The sequence below is a fragment of the Pan paniscus genome, chromosome 1 (assembly GCF_029289425.2).
Source record: "Pan paniscus chromosome 1, NHGRI_mPanPan1-v2.0_pri, whole genome shotgun sequence".
In the NCBI taxonomy this organism is placed as follows: domain Eukaryota; kingdom Metazoa; phylum Chordata; class Mammalia; order Primates; family Hominidae; genus Pan; species Pan paniscus.
The window spans coordinates 31,940,828-31,955,753 of record NC_073249.2 but is presented as its reverse complement, the minus strand read 5'-3'; the positions used below and the strand labels follow the sequence as shown (position 1 = coordinate 31,955,753).

The window sequence follows — 14,926 nt, the reverse complement described above, 5'->3', positions numbered from 1 at the left end:
TAATCAGAACCATTTTTGGTCTTCCTACTAGAAAGCATGCCTACACAAAGCATGTGGTATATTTGTTAGGTATCTGACATTCATTATTTCTACTCTTCATTCAAAAAGGAAATTTTAATGGTCCTCAGAGAGTTGAAGTAACTTAACCTTGACCACACAGTGAGTAAGCTAGGATTCAAACTTTGGTTAAGCTTACTCCAAAAGCCTACACACATTTCTTTACCTGATTCCCCTGATTCCCTATAAGAATTTTTAGCAGAGATGTTGTACAAACCACTAAAAAAATTCATTGAGTAATATATCACAGACACATTTGGATAACGTAGAATACAATGACGTCTGTAGCCCTTATACATTATAAATGCTTCTGTATCCATAATTTCTTTTGATCTTATCAACCTGAAAGGGGAGTATTATTGGCCCCATTTTGTAGATGCAACTGATGTTTGGAGAGATAATTCAGCTGCCCGAAGTCAATTAGCTAAAGAGTATCCCAGTTAGAACTTGAACTTAGGATATTTGATCCCAAATGTTACCCTTTCAGCCGACTGAACACTGAACTTGCAATATTATATCATCAACATTTTCTGATGCATGGGGAGTTGCCGGCAAGATGGCTGAATAGGAACAGCTCCAGTCTGCAGCTCCCAGCGAGATCAATGCAGAAGGTGGGTGATTTCTGCATTTCCAGCTGGGGTACCTGGTTCATCTCACTGGGACTGGTTAGACAGTGGATGCAGTCCACGGAGGGTGAGCAGAAGCAGGGTGGGGCGGTGCCTCACCCAGGAAGTGCAAGTGGTGAGGGAACTCCCTCCCCTAGGCAAGGGTAGCCTGGAGGAACTGTGCCTTGAGGAACAGTGCACTCCAGCCCAGATACTATGCTGTTCCCACGATCTTCACAACCCGCAGACCATGAGATCCCTCCGAGTGCCTACGCCACCAGGGCCCTGGGTTTCAAGCACAAAACTGGGCGACTGTTTGAGCAGACACCAAGCTAGCTGCAGGAGTTTTTTTTCATACCCCAGTGGCACCTGGAATGACAGCAAGACACAACCATTAACTCCTCTGGAAAGGGGGTTGAAGCCAGGGAGCCAAGTGGTCTAGCTCAGCACATCCCACCCCCATGAAGCCCAACAAGCTAAGATCCACAGGCTTGAAATTCTCACTGCCAGCACAGTAGTCTGAAGCCGACCTGGGATGCTTTGAATTTGGTGGGGGAAGGGGCATCCGCCATTACTGAGGCTTGAGTAGGCAGTTTTCCCCTCACAGTGTAAACAAAGCTGATGGGAGTTCCAACTGGGTGGAGCCCACCACAGCTCAGTAAAGCTGCTGTAGCCAGACTGCCTCTCTAGATTCCTCCTCTCTGGGCAGGGCATCTCTGAAAGAAATGCAGCAGCCCCAGTAAGGGGCTTATAGATAAAAACCCCATCTCCCTGGGACAGAGCACCTGCGGGAAGGGGTGGCTGTGGGCACAGCTTCAGCAGACTTAAACATTCCTGCTGGCTGGCTCTGACGAGAGCAGCGGATCTCCCAGCACAGCGCTTGAGCTCTGCTAACGGAAAGAATGCCTCCTCAAGTGGGTCCCTGACCCCCGTGCTTCCTGACTGGGAGAAAACTCCCAGCAGGGGTCGACAGACAGCTCATACAGGAGAGCTCCAGCTGGCATCTGGCGGGTGCCCCTCTGGGATGAAGCTTCCAGAGGAAGGAACAGGCAGTAATCTTTGCTGTTCTGCAGCTTCTGCTAGTGACACCCAGGCAAACAGGGTCTGGAGTGGACCTCCAGTGAACTCCAGGAGACCTGCAGCAGAGGGGCCTGACTGTTAGAAGAAAAACTAACAAACAGAAAGGAATAGCATCAACATCAACAAAAATGACGTCTGCACAGAAACCCCATCTGAAGGTCACCAACATCAAAGACCAAAGGTAGATAAATCCACGAAGATGAAGAAAAAACAGCACAAAAAGGCAGAAAATTCCAAAAACCAGAGCGCCTCTTCTCCTCTAAAGGATCACAACTCCTTGCCAGCAAGGGAACAAAACTGGGGAATGAGTTTGAGGAATTGACAGAAGTAGGCTTCAGAAGGTGGGTAATAACAAACTCCTCCAAGCTAAAGGAGCATGTTCTAATGCAGTGCAAGAAAGCTAACCACCTTGAAAAAAGGTAACTAGAATAACCAGTTTAGAGAAGAACATAAATAACCTGATGAAACTGAAAAACACAGCATGAGAACTTCCTGAAGCATGCACAAGTATCAATGGCTAAATTGATCAAGCAGAAGAAAATATATCAGAGATTGAAGATCATCTAAATGAAATAAAGCATGAAGACAAGATTAGAGAAAAAAGAATGAAAAGGAATGAACAAACCTCCAAGAAATATGGGACCATGTGAAAAGACCAAACCTACGGTTGACAGGTGTATCTGAAAGTGATGGGGAGAATGGAACCAAGTTGGAAAATACTCTTCAGGATATTATCCAGGAGAACTTCCCCAACCTAGTAAGACAGGCCAACACCTGTCTTCTCGCTGCCAGATTCATAAAGCAAGTTCTTAGAGACCTACAAAGAGACTTAGACTTCCACAAAATAATAGTGGGAGATTTAACACTCTGCTGCCAATATTAGACAGAGCAACGAGACAGAAAATTAACAAGGATATTCAGGATTTGAACTCAGCTCTGGTCCAAGCAGACCTAACAGACATCTACAGAACTCTCCACTGCAAATCAACAGAATGTACACTCTTCTCAGCACCAAATCGCACTTATTCTAAAATTGACCACATAATTGGAAGTACAACACTCCTCAGCAAATGGAAAAGAATGGAAATCATAACAGTCTCTCAGACCACAGTGCAATCAGACTAGAACCCAGGATTAAGAAACTCACTCAAAACCACTCAACTCCATGGAAACTGAACAACCTGCTCCTGAATGACTACTGGGAAAATAACGAAATTAAAGCAGAAATAAATAAGTTATTTGAAACCAATGAGAACAAAGACACAATGTGCCAGAATCTCTGGGACACAGCTAAAGCAGTGTTTAGAGGGAAATTTATAGCACTAAATGCCCAAAGGAGAAAGTGGGAAAGATCTAAAATCAACACCCTAACATCACAATTGAAAGAACTAGAGAAGCAAGGGCAAACAAATTCAAAAGATAGCAGAAGACAAGAAATAATTAAGATTACAGCAGAACTGAAGGAGAGAGAGATACGAAAAACCCTTCAAAAAAATCAGTGAATCCAGGAGCTGGTTGTTTGAAAAGATTAACAAAATAGACTGCTAGTCAGACTAATGAAGAAGAAAAGAGAAAAGAATCAAATAGACACAATAAAAAATGATAAAGGGGATATCACCACTGATCCCACAGATATACAAAATACCATCAGAGAATAGTATAAACACCTCTATGCAAATAAACTAGAAAATCTAGAAGAAATGGATAAATTCCTGGACACATACACCCTCCCAAGACTAAAGCAGGAAGAAGTCGAATCCCTGAATAGACTAATAACAAGTTCTGACATTGAGGCAGCAATTAATAGCCTACCAACCAAAATAAGCCCAGGACCAGATGGATTCACAGTCAAATTCTACCAGAGGTACAAAGAGGAGCTGGTACCATTCCTTCTGAAACTATTCCAAACGATAGAAAAAGAGGGACTCCTCCCAGACTCATTTTATGAGGCCAGGATCATCCTGATACCAAAACTTGGAAGAGACACAACAACAACAAAAAATTTCAGGCTAATATCCCTGATGAACATCGATGTGAAAATCCTCAATAAAATACTGGCAAACCAAATCCAGCAGCACATCAAAAAGTTTATCCAACATGATCAAGTCAGCTTCATCCCTGGGATGCAAGGCTGGTTCAACATACTCAAATCAATAAACGTAATACATCACAAAAACAGAACCAATGACAAAAACCACGTGATTATTTCAACAGACACAGAAAAGCCTTTGATAAAATTCAACACCCCTACATACTAAAAACTCTCAATAAACTAGGTATTGATGAAATGTATCTTAAAATAATCAGAGCTATTTATGACAAACCCACAGCCAATATCATACTGAATGGGCAAAAGCTGGAAGCATTCCCTTTGAAAACTGGCAAAAGACAAGGATGCCCTCTCTCACCACTCCTATTCAACATAGTAGTGGAAGTTCTGGCCAGGGAAATCAGGCAAGAGAAAGAAATAGGGTATTCAAATAGGAAGAGAGGAAGTCAAATTGTCTCTGTTTGCAGATGACATGATTGCATATTTAGAAAACCCCATTGTCTCAGCCCCAAATCTCCTTAAGCTGATAAGAAACTTCAGCAAAGTCTCAGGATACAAAATCAATTTGCAAAAATCACAAGCATTCCTATACACCAATAACAAACGGAGAGCCAAATCATGAGTGAACTCCCATTCACAATTGCTACAAAGAGAATAAAATACTTAGGAATACAACTTACAAGGGATGTGAAGGACCTCTTCAAGGAGAAATACAAACCACTGCTCAAGGAAATAAAAGAAGATACAAACAAATGGAAGAACATTCCATGCTCATGGATAGGAAGAATCAATATTGTGAAAATGGCCACACTGCCCAAGTAATTTACAGATTCAATGCTATCCCCATCAAGCTAACATTGACTTTCTTCACAGAATTGGAAAAAACTACTTTAAAGTTCATACGAAACCAAAAAAAGCCCACATATCCAAGACAATCCTAAGCAAAAAGAACAAAGCTGGAGGCATCACGCTACCTGACTTCAAGCTAGACTGCAAGGCTACAGTAACCAAAACAGCATGGTACTGGTATTAACACAGTTATATAGACCAATGGAACAGAACAGAGGCCTCAGAAATAATGCCACACATCTACAACCATCTGATCTTTGACAAACCTGAGAAAAACAAGCAATGGGGAAAGGATTCCCTATTTAATAAATGGTGTTGGGAAAACTGGCTAGCCATATGCAGAAAACTGAAACTGGACCCCTTCCTTACATCTTATACAAAAATTAACTCAAGATGGATTAAGAGTTAAACGTAACATCTAAAACCATAAAAACCTTAGAAGAAAACCTAGGCAATACCATTCAGGACAAAGGCATGGGCAAAGACTTCATGACTAAAACACCAAAAGCAACAGCAACAAAAGCCAAAATTGACAAATGGGATCTAATTAAATAAAGAGCTTTTGCACAGCAAAAGAAACTATCATCAGAGTGAACAGGCAACCTATGGGAGAAAATTTTTGCAATTTATCCATCTGACAAAGGGCTAATAACCAGAATCTACAGGGAACTTAAACAAATTTACAAGAAAAAGTCAAACAACCCCATCAAAAAGTGGGCAAAGGATATGAACAGACACGTCTCAAAAGAAGACATTTATGTGGCCAACAAATATGAAAAAAAGCTCATCATCACTGGTCATTAGAGAAATGCAAATCAAAATCACAATGAGACACCATCCCATGCCAGTTAGAATGCTGAGCATTAAAAAGTCAGGAAACAACAGATGCTGGAGAGGATGTGGAGAAATAGGAACACTTTTACATTGTTGGTGGGAGTGCAAATTAGTTCAACCATTGTGGAAGACAGTGTGGCAATTCTTCAAGGATCTAGAACCAGAAATACCATTTGACCCAGCAATCTCATTACTGGGTATATATCCAAAGGAATATAAATCATTCTACTATAAAGACACATGCACACATGTATGTTTATTACAGCTCTGTTCACAATAGCAAAGACTTGGAACCAACCCAAATGCCCATCAATGATAGGCTGGATAAAGAAAATGTGGCACATATGCACCATGGAATACTATGCAGCCATAAAAAAGGATGAGTTCATGTCCTTTGCAGGGACTTGAATGGAGCTGGAAACCATCATTCTCAGCAAACTAACACAGGAAAAGAAAACCAAGCACCATATGTTCTCACTCATAAGTGGGAGTTGAACAATGAGAACACATGGACACAGGGAGGGGACCATCACATACTGGGGCCTCTTGTGGGGTGGAGGGCTAGGGAAGGGATAGCATTAGGAGAAATACATAATGTAGATGACAGGTTGATGGGTACAGCACACCACCATGGTATGTGTATACCTATGTAACAAGCCTGCACGTTCTGCACATGTATGCCAGAACTTAAAGTATAAGAAAAGAAAAACAAAAACAAAAAACATTTTCTATTACATCATTTCTTTTGCCATATTTCCCCAACTGATTAAGGTTTTATTCTATTCACAGATTTCTAACTCCTGGTAAAAGTATAAATCTAAACAAGCATAGCAAATCTGAGTAAAGAGAGTATTCTAACTCCTGAAATACCTCAAGATTCATTTTGTTTGTTATAAATCCAGCTACTCTAGCTTTCTTTGGCTAATATTTAAATTAAACCTTATATTTAGTTGTATTTATGGTAAAAAGCATATACTGAGTTTTCTTCTTTTATCCATTATAATCCCTAAATTTAACAGATGTAGTTTCTCCATTTACATTTATCATGATTACTAATATACCTAGATTTATTTTTACTATATTATATAATGCTACTAGCTTTGCTTTTTCTGTGAATTTTTATTTCTTCCTTTCTGGAATTTATTGCTTGCTTATACTATCTTGAAGACTATATGCAATATTTCTATCGTTTTAAGTGATGACCTTTAAAAGTCAACATGCATATCTTGTTTATTCTCTCACATTTTACATATTATTGTCCATCTTACTTTTACACATCCAAATTAATCATCTACATGGTCACTGTCACCATCATTATTACTTTTATATAGTCAATATTAATTTAGCTTTTAGTACATGCTCAACAATTTCTTTGCTCACCATTACTTCCTGAATTTCATTCTTTTTTAATGGATTCTGTTTTCTTCTACAAGAGGTATAAAATTTAGTAGTGGTCAGTCTTTATCCGAAATGACTTTATTTCATCCTCACTCTTGGGTAATAATTTAGCTGGATATGTAACTCAGGTTGACTTGGTTATTTTGTCTTAGCACTTTGGAAATATTCTCTCTTACATTCTCAATTGTACTGCTATTTTTAAGTTTGCTACCAGTACAATTTCATTCTTACGTAGGTTATATTTTTTCTCCTTGGCTGCTCTTAAGTCATTCTCCTTGTCTTTGGTGTTCTCAAGTTTTATTACAATGTGACTTTATTTATATTTAATATTTCTTGATATAGACTCGTACTTGTTCAATATGAAAATTCATGTTTTCCTTCCATTCTAAAAATTCTTATTTTCCTGAATATTGCACCATCTTATTCTCTCTACTCTTCCTTCTGTAAGTTCTATTGGACATAGGTTGAACTTCATTGTCCTTAAGTCCTTCAGCCTCTTTTATATTTTCAATCATTTTATCTCTCTGTGCTGCTTTTATGTAGCATAGAGATCACTCTTCAGATCTCGCCTAAAATTCAGTGTCTTTTCAGCTGTATCTAATCTGTCATATAACCCATTCATTGATTTGCACAGTTTTTAAGATATTTTCATAATAAAATAATCTCAAATTTCTACTCGATTCTTTACCACATCTGTCTTTTCTTTGTCTACAATTTATTTCCTTTCTTTTTTGAATATGTTTTTATAACTAACTTTTTAGTTTTGGTTTATGAGATCGTCATTGGTAGGTTTTTATTTGTGGTGCTTCTCTGAGGCCCGGGTTGAAGGCCTACACCTCTAGAGCGGCTTTGAATGTGCTTCTGAAACCAGTTTTTATGTTAATTTTTGGCTTAGTGTAATTTAAAACTAGAAACTCATTGTGAGGGCAGCCTCTTGGTCACAAATCTTCAGAGAGTTTTCTATTTGGAGCCCAGGCAGAAACAAGATTCTTTATCTTCCACAGTGCCTGTGGGTAAGTTTTGTTTCCAGTCTGCCCATTTCTGATGATGGAGTTTTTAGAGGTTCTGACTTGATAAGGAGACTTATGCTGGGATCCCAGGCTTGACTCCCTGTCCACGGGGGAACTAACGAACATGCCTTAGGTTTTTGAGCTTGCCAGTAGTGTGAGTGGGTGTGGGGGCTGCTCAGGGCCATTTTGGTCTTGAACATTTCCCTTTCTTTCCTGTAGTCTCAGCTATCTTTGTAAAAAGATGGCTTCAAATTTTATTCAGTGTTTTCAGGTGTTCGGTAGTTTAAGTGTTTTCTCATTATTTAGTCTTTTATCAGGAAACAGCAATTCTTTTCTATCTTTTCTATCTAACATGTGTGCTTACTCTGTCCATCCTGTACTGAATGATAATGGAAAACTGTTTATTAAGATTCTACTAAAACACATAACCGAAGAGTGGGCTGGTGGTGTATGTGTCAAGAGGTGAAGGATTGCATACATCCTAGGCTTTACTATTCATTCAGATAGAGTCTGGTTTCAAAATTAATAACAATCCCCTTGGAAAAGTCTGCCTGTTTTAAAATCTTGAAAGAGCTACAATAATCTACAGCAGCTATATGGACCCAGGGATAGCAGCAAATAAAAATATAATTATTGATAAGATAAATTTGGACAAATAAAATCTAGTACCTTGAAAAGGAGCTTGGTTATACCACACATTTCTGATTATATTTGGCATGACTTTTAATTGCAAATGAGCCTTTAAAAAGTCTTCACTCATTATTATTATTTACAACCTGCCTTCACTGCCTTAAATATTCAAGAAGATTATTTTCCTATTGAAATATCAGTAGGACCTGGAGAAAAAAGTTGAAAAGTCACAAAAAGCTGTAATGTAACCTCTTGCCAGAACTCACATGTTCATGAAAAAAACTACCCTGGAACAATATGCATACCAAGACATTAAACTGCAAAAGGCATTTCACTTCTATACTTAAAATGTATAGAAAAAAGGCTGACTCCTTATAATAAATATTTTACTATGACATTATTTCAATAGAAAGCAAAATAGTAATAGGCAATATTAATTGTGGATAACATTGAATTTTCATACTGTACAGTGGACAAAATTTTTTAAAAATATAGTAGCCATAATATCTCAAAAAAGGAACTTAAATCTTTTTACTATTAAATCCTCAATAAGCTATGCCTTCTACCAAAAACATGGACCACAACCAACATTGCTAACGCCTTTTTAAAAAGTGTTAATAATATTCCTCTTATTTTGTTCACTGCTTTTCTTCACCTTTACAGATGACATTTTTCAAACTATAAAATGCATTCTGCTGGCAAACCTTATTGCTTCGATAGTTCTCAATTTTATAATAGTAAATCTACATCCTTTGCTACTGAGACATCCACTATCTTTCGTTATGTGACTTTGAATGAGGCAGAGAACAAGCTATACATTAAAAAAATCAATATCTAACCTTATCAATATTCATTTTCCTTTGTCAATACAAAATACAAAGGTGAAAGAGCAGTAAATAAGCTAAAGCACTGAAATAAATTTGGTGTTCCTGTCACAATTAATAAATGTTCAAATGACAACACTGCTGGTTAGTCTAGAGCTTTCTAAAGCGACTGAAATTATGCTTCAAAGCTATTGCTAAAAGAGGGTGAGAAAAATTTTCAATACACTAGCAGGTAAACGTAATCAATTCTGGGTTATTAATTTCATAGGAGGCTTTAAATCTTTTATTAAAAGTTATTTATTATGAATACAATTTATCTTTAGTCATAAATTGTTATACAAACGCAGTTTTGGATTTAAAGTGCCTAATTATAGTTTTCTGACAATTTTTTGGTAAATCCTTTCTAAACTCGCTGTTTGATTATATAATATTTCACATATAAATCAGAGGGGATTATCAAACAATATTCAAGCTGTCAGTCTTTTAACTCTTACTCCCTATTTCAAATAAAAGACTGTTATCATCTGCATTTTTCTTGTTTAGAGTTAATGCTGACTAAAGGCAAAAGAAACTACAAAAATATATCTCAACTCAATGTGTTTTTCAGGAGTTCTGCAAGGGCCTATAAAAGGGCAAGAATATTGTCCTTAGCTAAAAATCAGAAGTTTACAAATATAACTAACTCTTTATTATGTGACTGACTCTTTTTCAGAATTTGAAAACTGTAATTTTCAGACACAAGATGATCTAGGATTCATGCCCTCATTATCAAAGTGTATTTATGCAAAAACATTTCTTACTTGAATTTGGATAATAATCTTCACCTTAGAGTTGATTCATTGGTATTAAAATATATTCTATTTAAAACTGAGGACTTTAAGATAACCTCAATCTCTTCCTCTTAGAGACAAACAGTTATGCATAGATTTTAAAAATGCCTCGAAAATAAGTGATGCAATTCTCCTGCTCCACTACTTTTTGAGTAATTAAAAGTGCATTAAATATCTATGAATTTTATCTTCTAAGTAAAAATGTAGTAATACCAACATCCTGAATATTAAGAGAATCACAATTTTGAAATATAAAATCTAGAATATGCTGGTGTAAGCTTATAAAAAAAACTGTTTTAGGCTAAAGTTCAATGTTTGTACCCATACGCCACATAAATGATTTCTTCTGATGTTACTGAGTTGTAATGTCAAAATCACCTTGCAGAAATAATTATATTATCCGCTCCTCAACCATTATGCATTTTCCTTCTCATTTCACATATGTTCGGAGTGTTAGGACGTGACCCCAGTATTTTCTTTTCCTTATTGCTGCCACTAAGGTGCTTTAGTAGCATTCCTAAGATTGTTCTTGTACTGTTTCTGCCGCTAATGGTTGAATCAAAGAAAGATACGAAAATTCAGGGACCATTCAACTGGAATGCAGATGTTAAAGAATCCTATACCTGCCTTATGAAAGATCTGAATTGCAAGACTGATGACATGTGTTTCATCCAAAATGTGGCTACATGTTCCTGTATGAAGAGATATATTAGAAATATTTCATGAATATTCACATTTCTACATAGTAATAGTAGATAAATCTTCTATAAAACTTAAGGCATATAGTAGTGCGTTTCAGTCAGCGTATGCAATAGGACAATCTTTATATATATGTAATGTGTATATAAAGAAAATATATATATTCTTACAAAGAGGCTGTAAGTACATTGCTATGGAAAGAGCATGGATTTAGGTGTTATGCAGACCTAGGCTTGAAACCTTCCCTTGCGTTCAATAATTCTGTCATCTTAGGTAGCTAACCTAACACTTCTTTGCATCTTCATTTTATGATCTGTAAGGTGATGATAACACCATCTCCCTCATACAGTTGTTATAAAGATAATAAAGTTTCTGGTACACAGTAGGTACTCAACAAGTGGCAAATATTATTCTATACAAATACAAACGCACTCTACACACAGGTGTTTCCTAATCTTGAAAATTCAATACAGCCAGAAGATGATCAGGTATGCATCTAAATGCATAATTTTATAATCTAGTCCCTTATACGGAACAACTGCATTAGAAGTGCTCCAATTTTAAGTTATTCTTCAATTTTCTAGTGCTTTACTATGGAATAGGTTCCCTAATAGAGAACGTGGCTGGGTGCGGTGGCTCGTGCCTGTAATCCCAGCACTCTGTGAGGCCGAGGTGGGCGGATCACCTGAGGTCAGGAGTTCAAGACCAGCCTGGCCAACATGGTGAAACCCCATCTCTACTAAAAATACAAAAATTAGCTGGGCATGGTGGTGGGCGCCCATAATCCCAACCACTTGGGAGGCTGAGGCAGGAGAATCGCTTGAACCCTGGAGGCGGAGGTTGCAGCGAGCCAAGATCACACTGCTGCATTCCAGCCTGGGTGACAAGGGTGAAACTCCATCTCAAAAAAAAAAAAAAAAAAAAATAGAGAATGTAAGTTTCACATCTTTTTTTCCTCTTAAACTCACCATGCTACCCCACCCCCATAAAACCATGCATATACTTACATATATTTTTCTTTTTACTGTTTACTCTCCTGTTGATAGGAATCTTATTTTCATAGTCTATAATTAAAATCACTTTTCCTATAAAGGCTGCCCGAATGAAGCTAAGAGAAAATTTCTAAATGTGTATGGTTAAAGATCCCAGACAATAGGTCAAGGCTATTATTCTTTGTATCTATACTGAAAAACATTTTCTCATACAGCTTGCTGCATCACAAATCCGTTATGGTTAACGGCTGTTTCTTTATATGTGGGTGTCTACATTTTAATGTCCACTTGGCTTCCTCCTATCACTGACTTTATCTGTGCCTCCCTTACCACTGCTCTTGCATGAGACTTTCAATACATACTATTTTATTCACAACCTTCACTACAAGGCGAGTCTTTGCCCTTTCAGTAAGGCAGGCTTCCTGTCCTCTCCGATCTACAGTGACTTCCCTCTGATCAGTACTTGTAGTCTTCTCAATACCACGCTCATTATTAGAATGGCATATTATTAGAATGACATGATTTTTGAGGTAGAAATGAGAGCTTTCGCAATCTAGTACTAATGTTGTCTAAAGAAGGAATGAGGAATCTAAGACTGCTACAGAACTGGGACTAGAAACCAGACTGCCACATTCGCTCAGTCAGTTTCCATCTCCTACCACATGGGGTCTTGTGTTTTGGGGCTGCGGCTATACTTTTTGAATTTATTACTATTAATCTCTTCTGGGGTTATTTGTCATTTCATCTATTTATGCCTTATTTTCCCAACAAGACTGTAAATTTATAGAGGCCAAAGATATAGCCTTTGAAGTTTTTGTATCCTTGTAATACCTTACATGAAATCTTGCATTTGGGCAGGGATGTAACATATATGTTAATCTGGAAGATCTACACATGGAACATGTAATACACCCTGATACCACATGCAAATGATTTGTTTTAATAGTTTCTTGCAACTGTGCTTCTTCTTCATTGCAAGTGATTAAGAAGTATCTACATTTTATTCTTCATGATTTATGAACTCTACATTTGTGCTCCACTCTAACCCTGCTTTTGTTTTACCTGCAGTGGTAGGTCCAGGCAAAGGTGCAGCTTTTCTTCTCCGTTTGATATCTCCCGTGCATAAGGATCCTAAATGCATGCTTGTTTGCCTACGAATAATTATCAGAAAAAACTATTAACAAAGAAGAAAAAAATGACACATAAATACACAGCTTGTATCATCTGAACCTAAATCAAAACGTTCTCAACAAAGATGGAGCTGCATAGTAAAATCACCAATCTTGTTTATATCGAAACATAATTACGTTTGTTGACAAGCGTTCAGCAGCTAAATGCGCCATCATAAATTGTTACTGGAATGAATAATATAAAAGGAATGCTTTTTAATTTTCAAAACTGGCAATCTTTCTGGCTCAACATAAAATCAAGCACTGTTGCTTCTGACAGGAAAATAGCTAAGATTAATTATCTAAAGAGATCACAATATTGTTGCTAGGTTATCAATTGGTTACTAATGCTTTACTGTCAGAACAACATTTATTACAGGAAAAGTATGATCAATTTCTTTTAGGATATTATGCAGCAGTGAATTCTCTTAAAACATTTTAAATAGAAGGAAATAGTGATGCTTCCCTTATAATTTATATGATTAGAATTCTTCAGTTAATTATTTATTAGCTGAGTGAGAAAACATAATTTGAATGCATTAATGCTGGTCCACTGCTATTTAACAGTCTAACATGATACTGGATTATATTTGTAAAAACATGATATATAAAAACCGAGAAGTGGACCTTCTGCTATTTTTGGAACCAGTTACTATACAATTAGATTCTTCTGTCTAATTTGGTCTCCTAAATTGAAAAGTTATATAAAAAAAAAAAGAAATGGGCCAATTACAAATCAAGATGAATACAAAAAAGAAAGCATTTAAAGTCTTCAAACTTTTCAAGCTATAGAAAGATTCTGTGTTCATTTCCTGCATCATAATCCTTGATGCAGGGTTGGGATAGGGCCTGGGGAACATGAAGCAGAAATAAATGAAGCATGTTTATGACAGCCCATGTTCTTTTAGTAAGACAGAGAGATATCTGACAGTATCTTGAGGTTTTAAAGAAACTAATTTGAAAACAAACATTATTAGGAAGAAAAAAAGGGAAAAATTAACTAAAATTTATTCAGGTAAAATTCAAAATTCAAGATATATATTTAAACACATATACTCAGATGGTTAAATATAATGAAAAATTAGTGCTGGAGAGTACAGTTATTTCAAATATAGATTTTATTTATAAAGCACAAAGTACAGTCATAATTAATGATCTGAGTAATCTAAGGGCCACATGCAGTCAAAAAAATACACCACAAAACCTTATCAACATATCTTAACAGTAAATGAGCATTTGTCTAGTTTTCTTTTACCTTTTTATTGAGCACATACTGTTTCTTTTACAAAATAATTATAATTATTAAAATATTTCAAAAAACCTTTCAAAAATTCATTCTGTTAATGACTAACTTAGCTCTGCTTGGCTCTCCAAAAGTTCATTAACATGCATGACTATAACATTTTTATTGGATTTTGAGGTATGGTCTTGGCTCATGATGCCAAGAAAAATGAATAGTTATGACTGTGTCTACTTTTTAAGATTATATATACATTTTAAAAAAGTAGAATGATGTCACAGAGAAGACATACTCTTTTTGTACAAATTTAAAGTTATTCCTTTACTTATTCAGCAAACATTTATCAGTATCTATTATGGACTTAGCATAAGACTCCAGTGGTGGTGAAAATGGGGAGAGGGGAAAAGAGAAGATGGGAGATACAAAGGACATGAAACTTTCAGTTCTCATTATTGGAAGAATTTAAAGTCAGAGTGGCGAAAGAAAATATAAATATGTGTATAGGAAATCATTAGGTACAGTGGTAGTGGCGGCAGGCATAACCAACTTTATTAACGACTAGTAAAGACTATATTATTTAGTCCTTACAACAATCCTAAATATGCTGCATCAAATACACATTTTTTCCTTGGTAGGATAAAATTTGTGCTTCCATGGAA

The 14,926-nt window shown here is 36.6% G+C and overlaps 1 protein-coding gene across 3 annotated transcripts in view; it reads right to left on the bottom strand.

Moving 5' to 3' along the window:
• GPATCH2 (G-patch domain containing 2) overlaps positions 1–14,926 on the bottom strand; it is a 201,900-nt gene that overhangs the window by 9,264 nt on the left and 177,710 nt on the right. Inside the window, exons 9-10 of one of the 3 annotated variants that reach the window (XM_055108058.2) lie at positions 12,921–13,009; positions 10,791–10,859 (exon numbers count right to left, since the gene is read on the bottom strand). The exons of 1 other annotated variant lie outside the window; for it this stretch is intronic. In XM_055108058.2, coding sequence (XP_054964033.1) covers positions 10,791–10,859; positions 12,921–13,009 — 158 coding nt within the window. The remainder of the gene's footprint in view (positions 1–10,790; positions 10,860–12,920; positions 13,010–14,926) is intronic. One more of the 3 variants, XM_003814138.7, reaches the window with a different exon arrangement.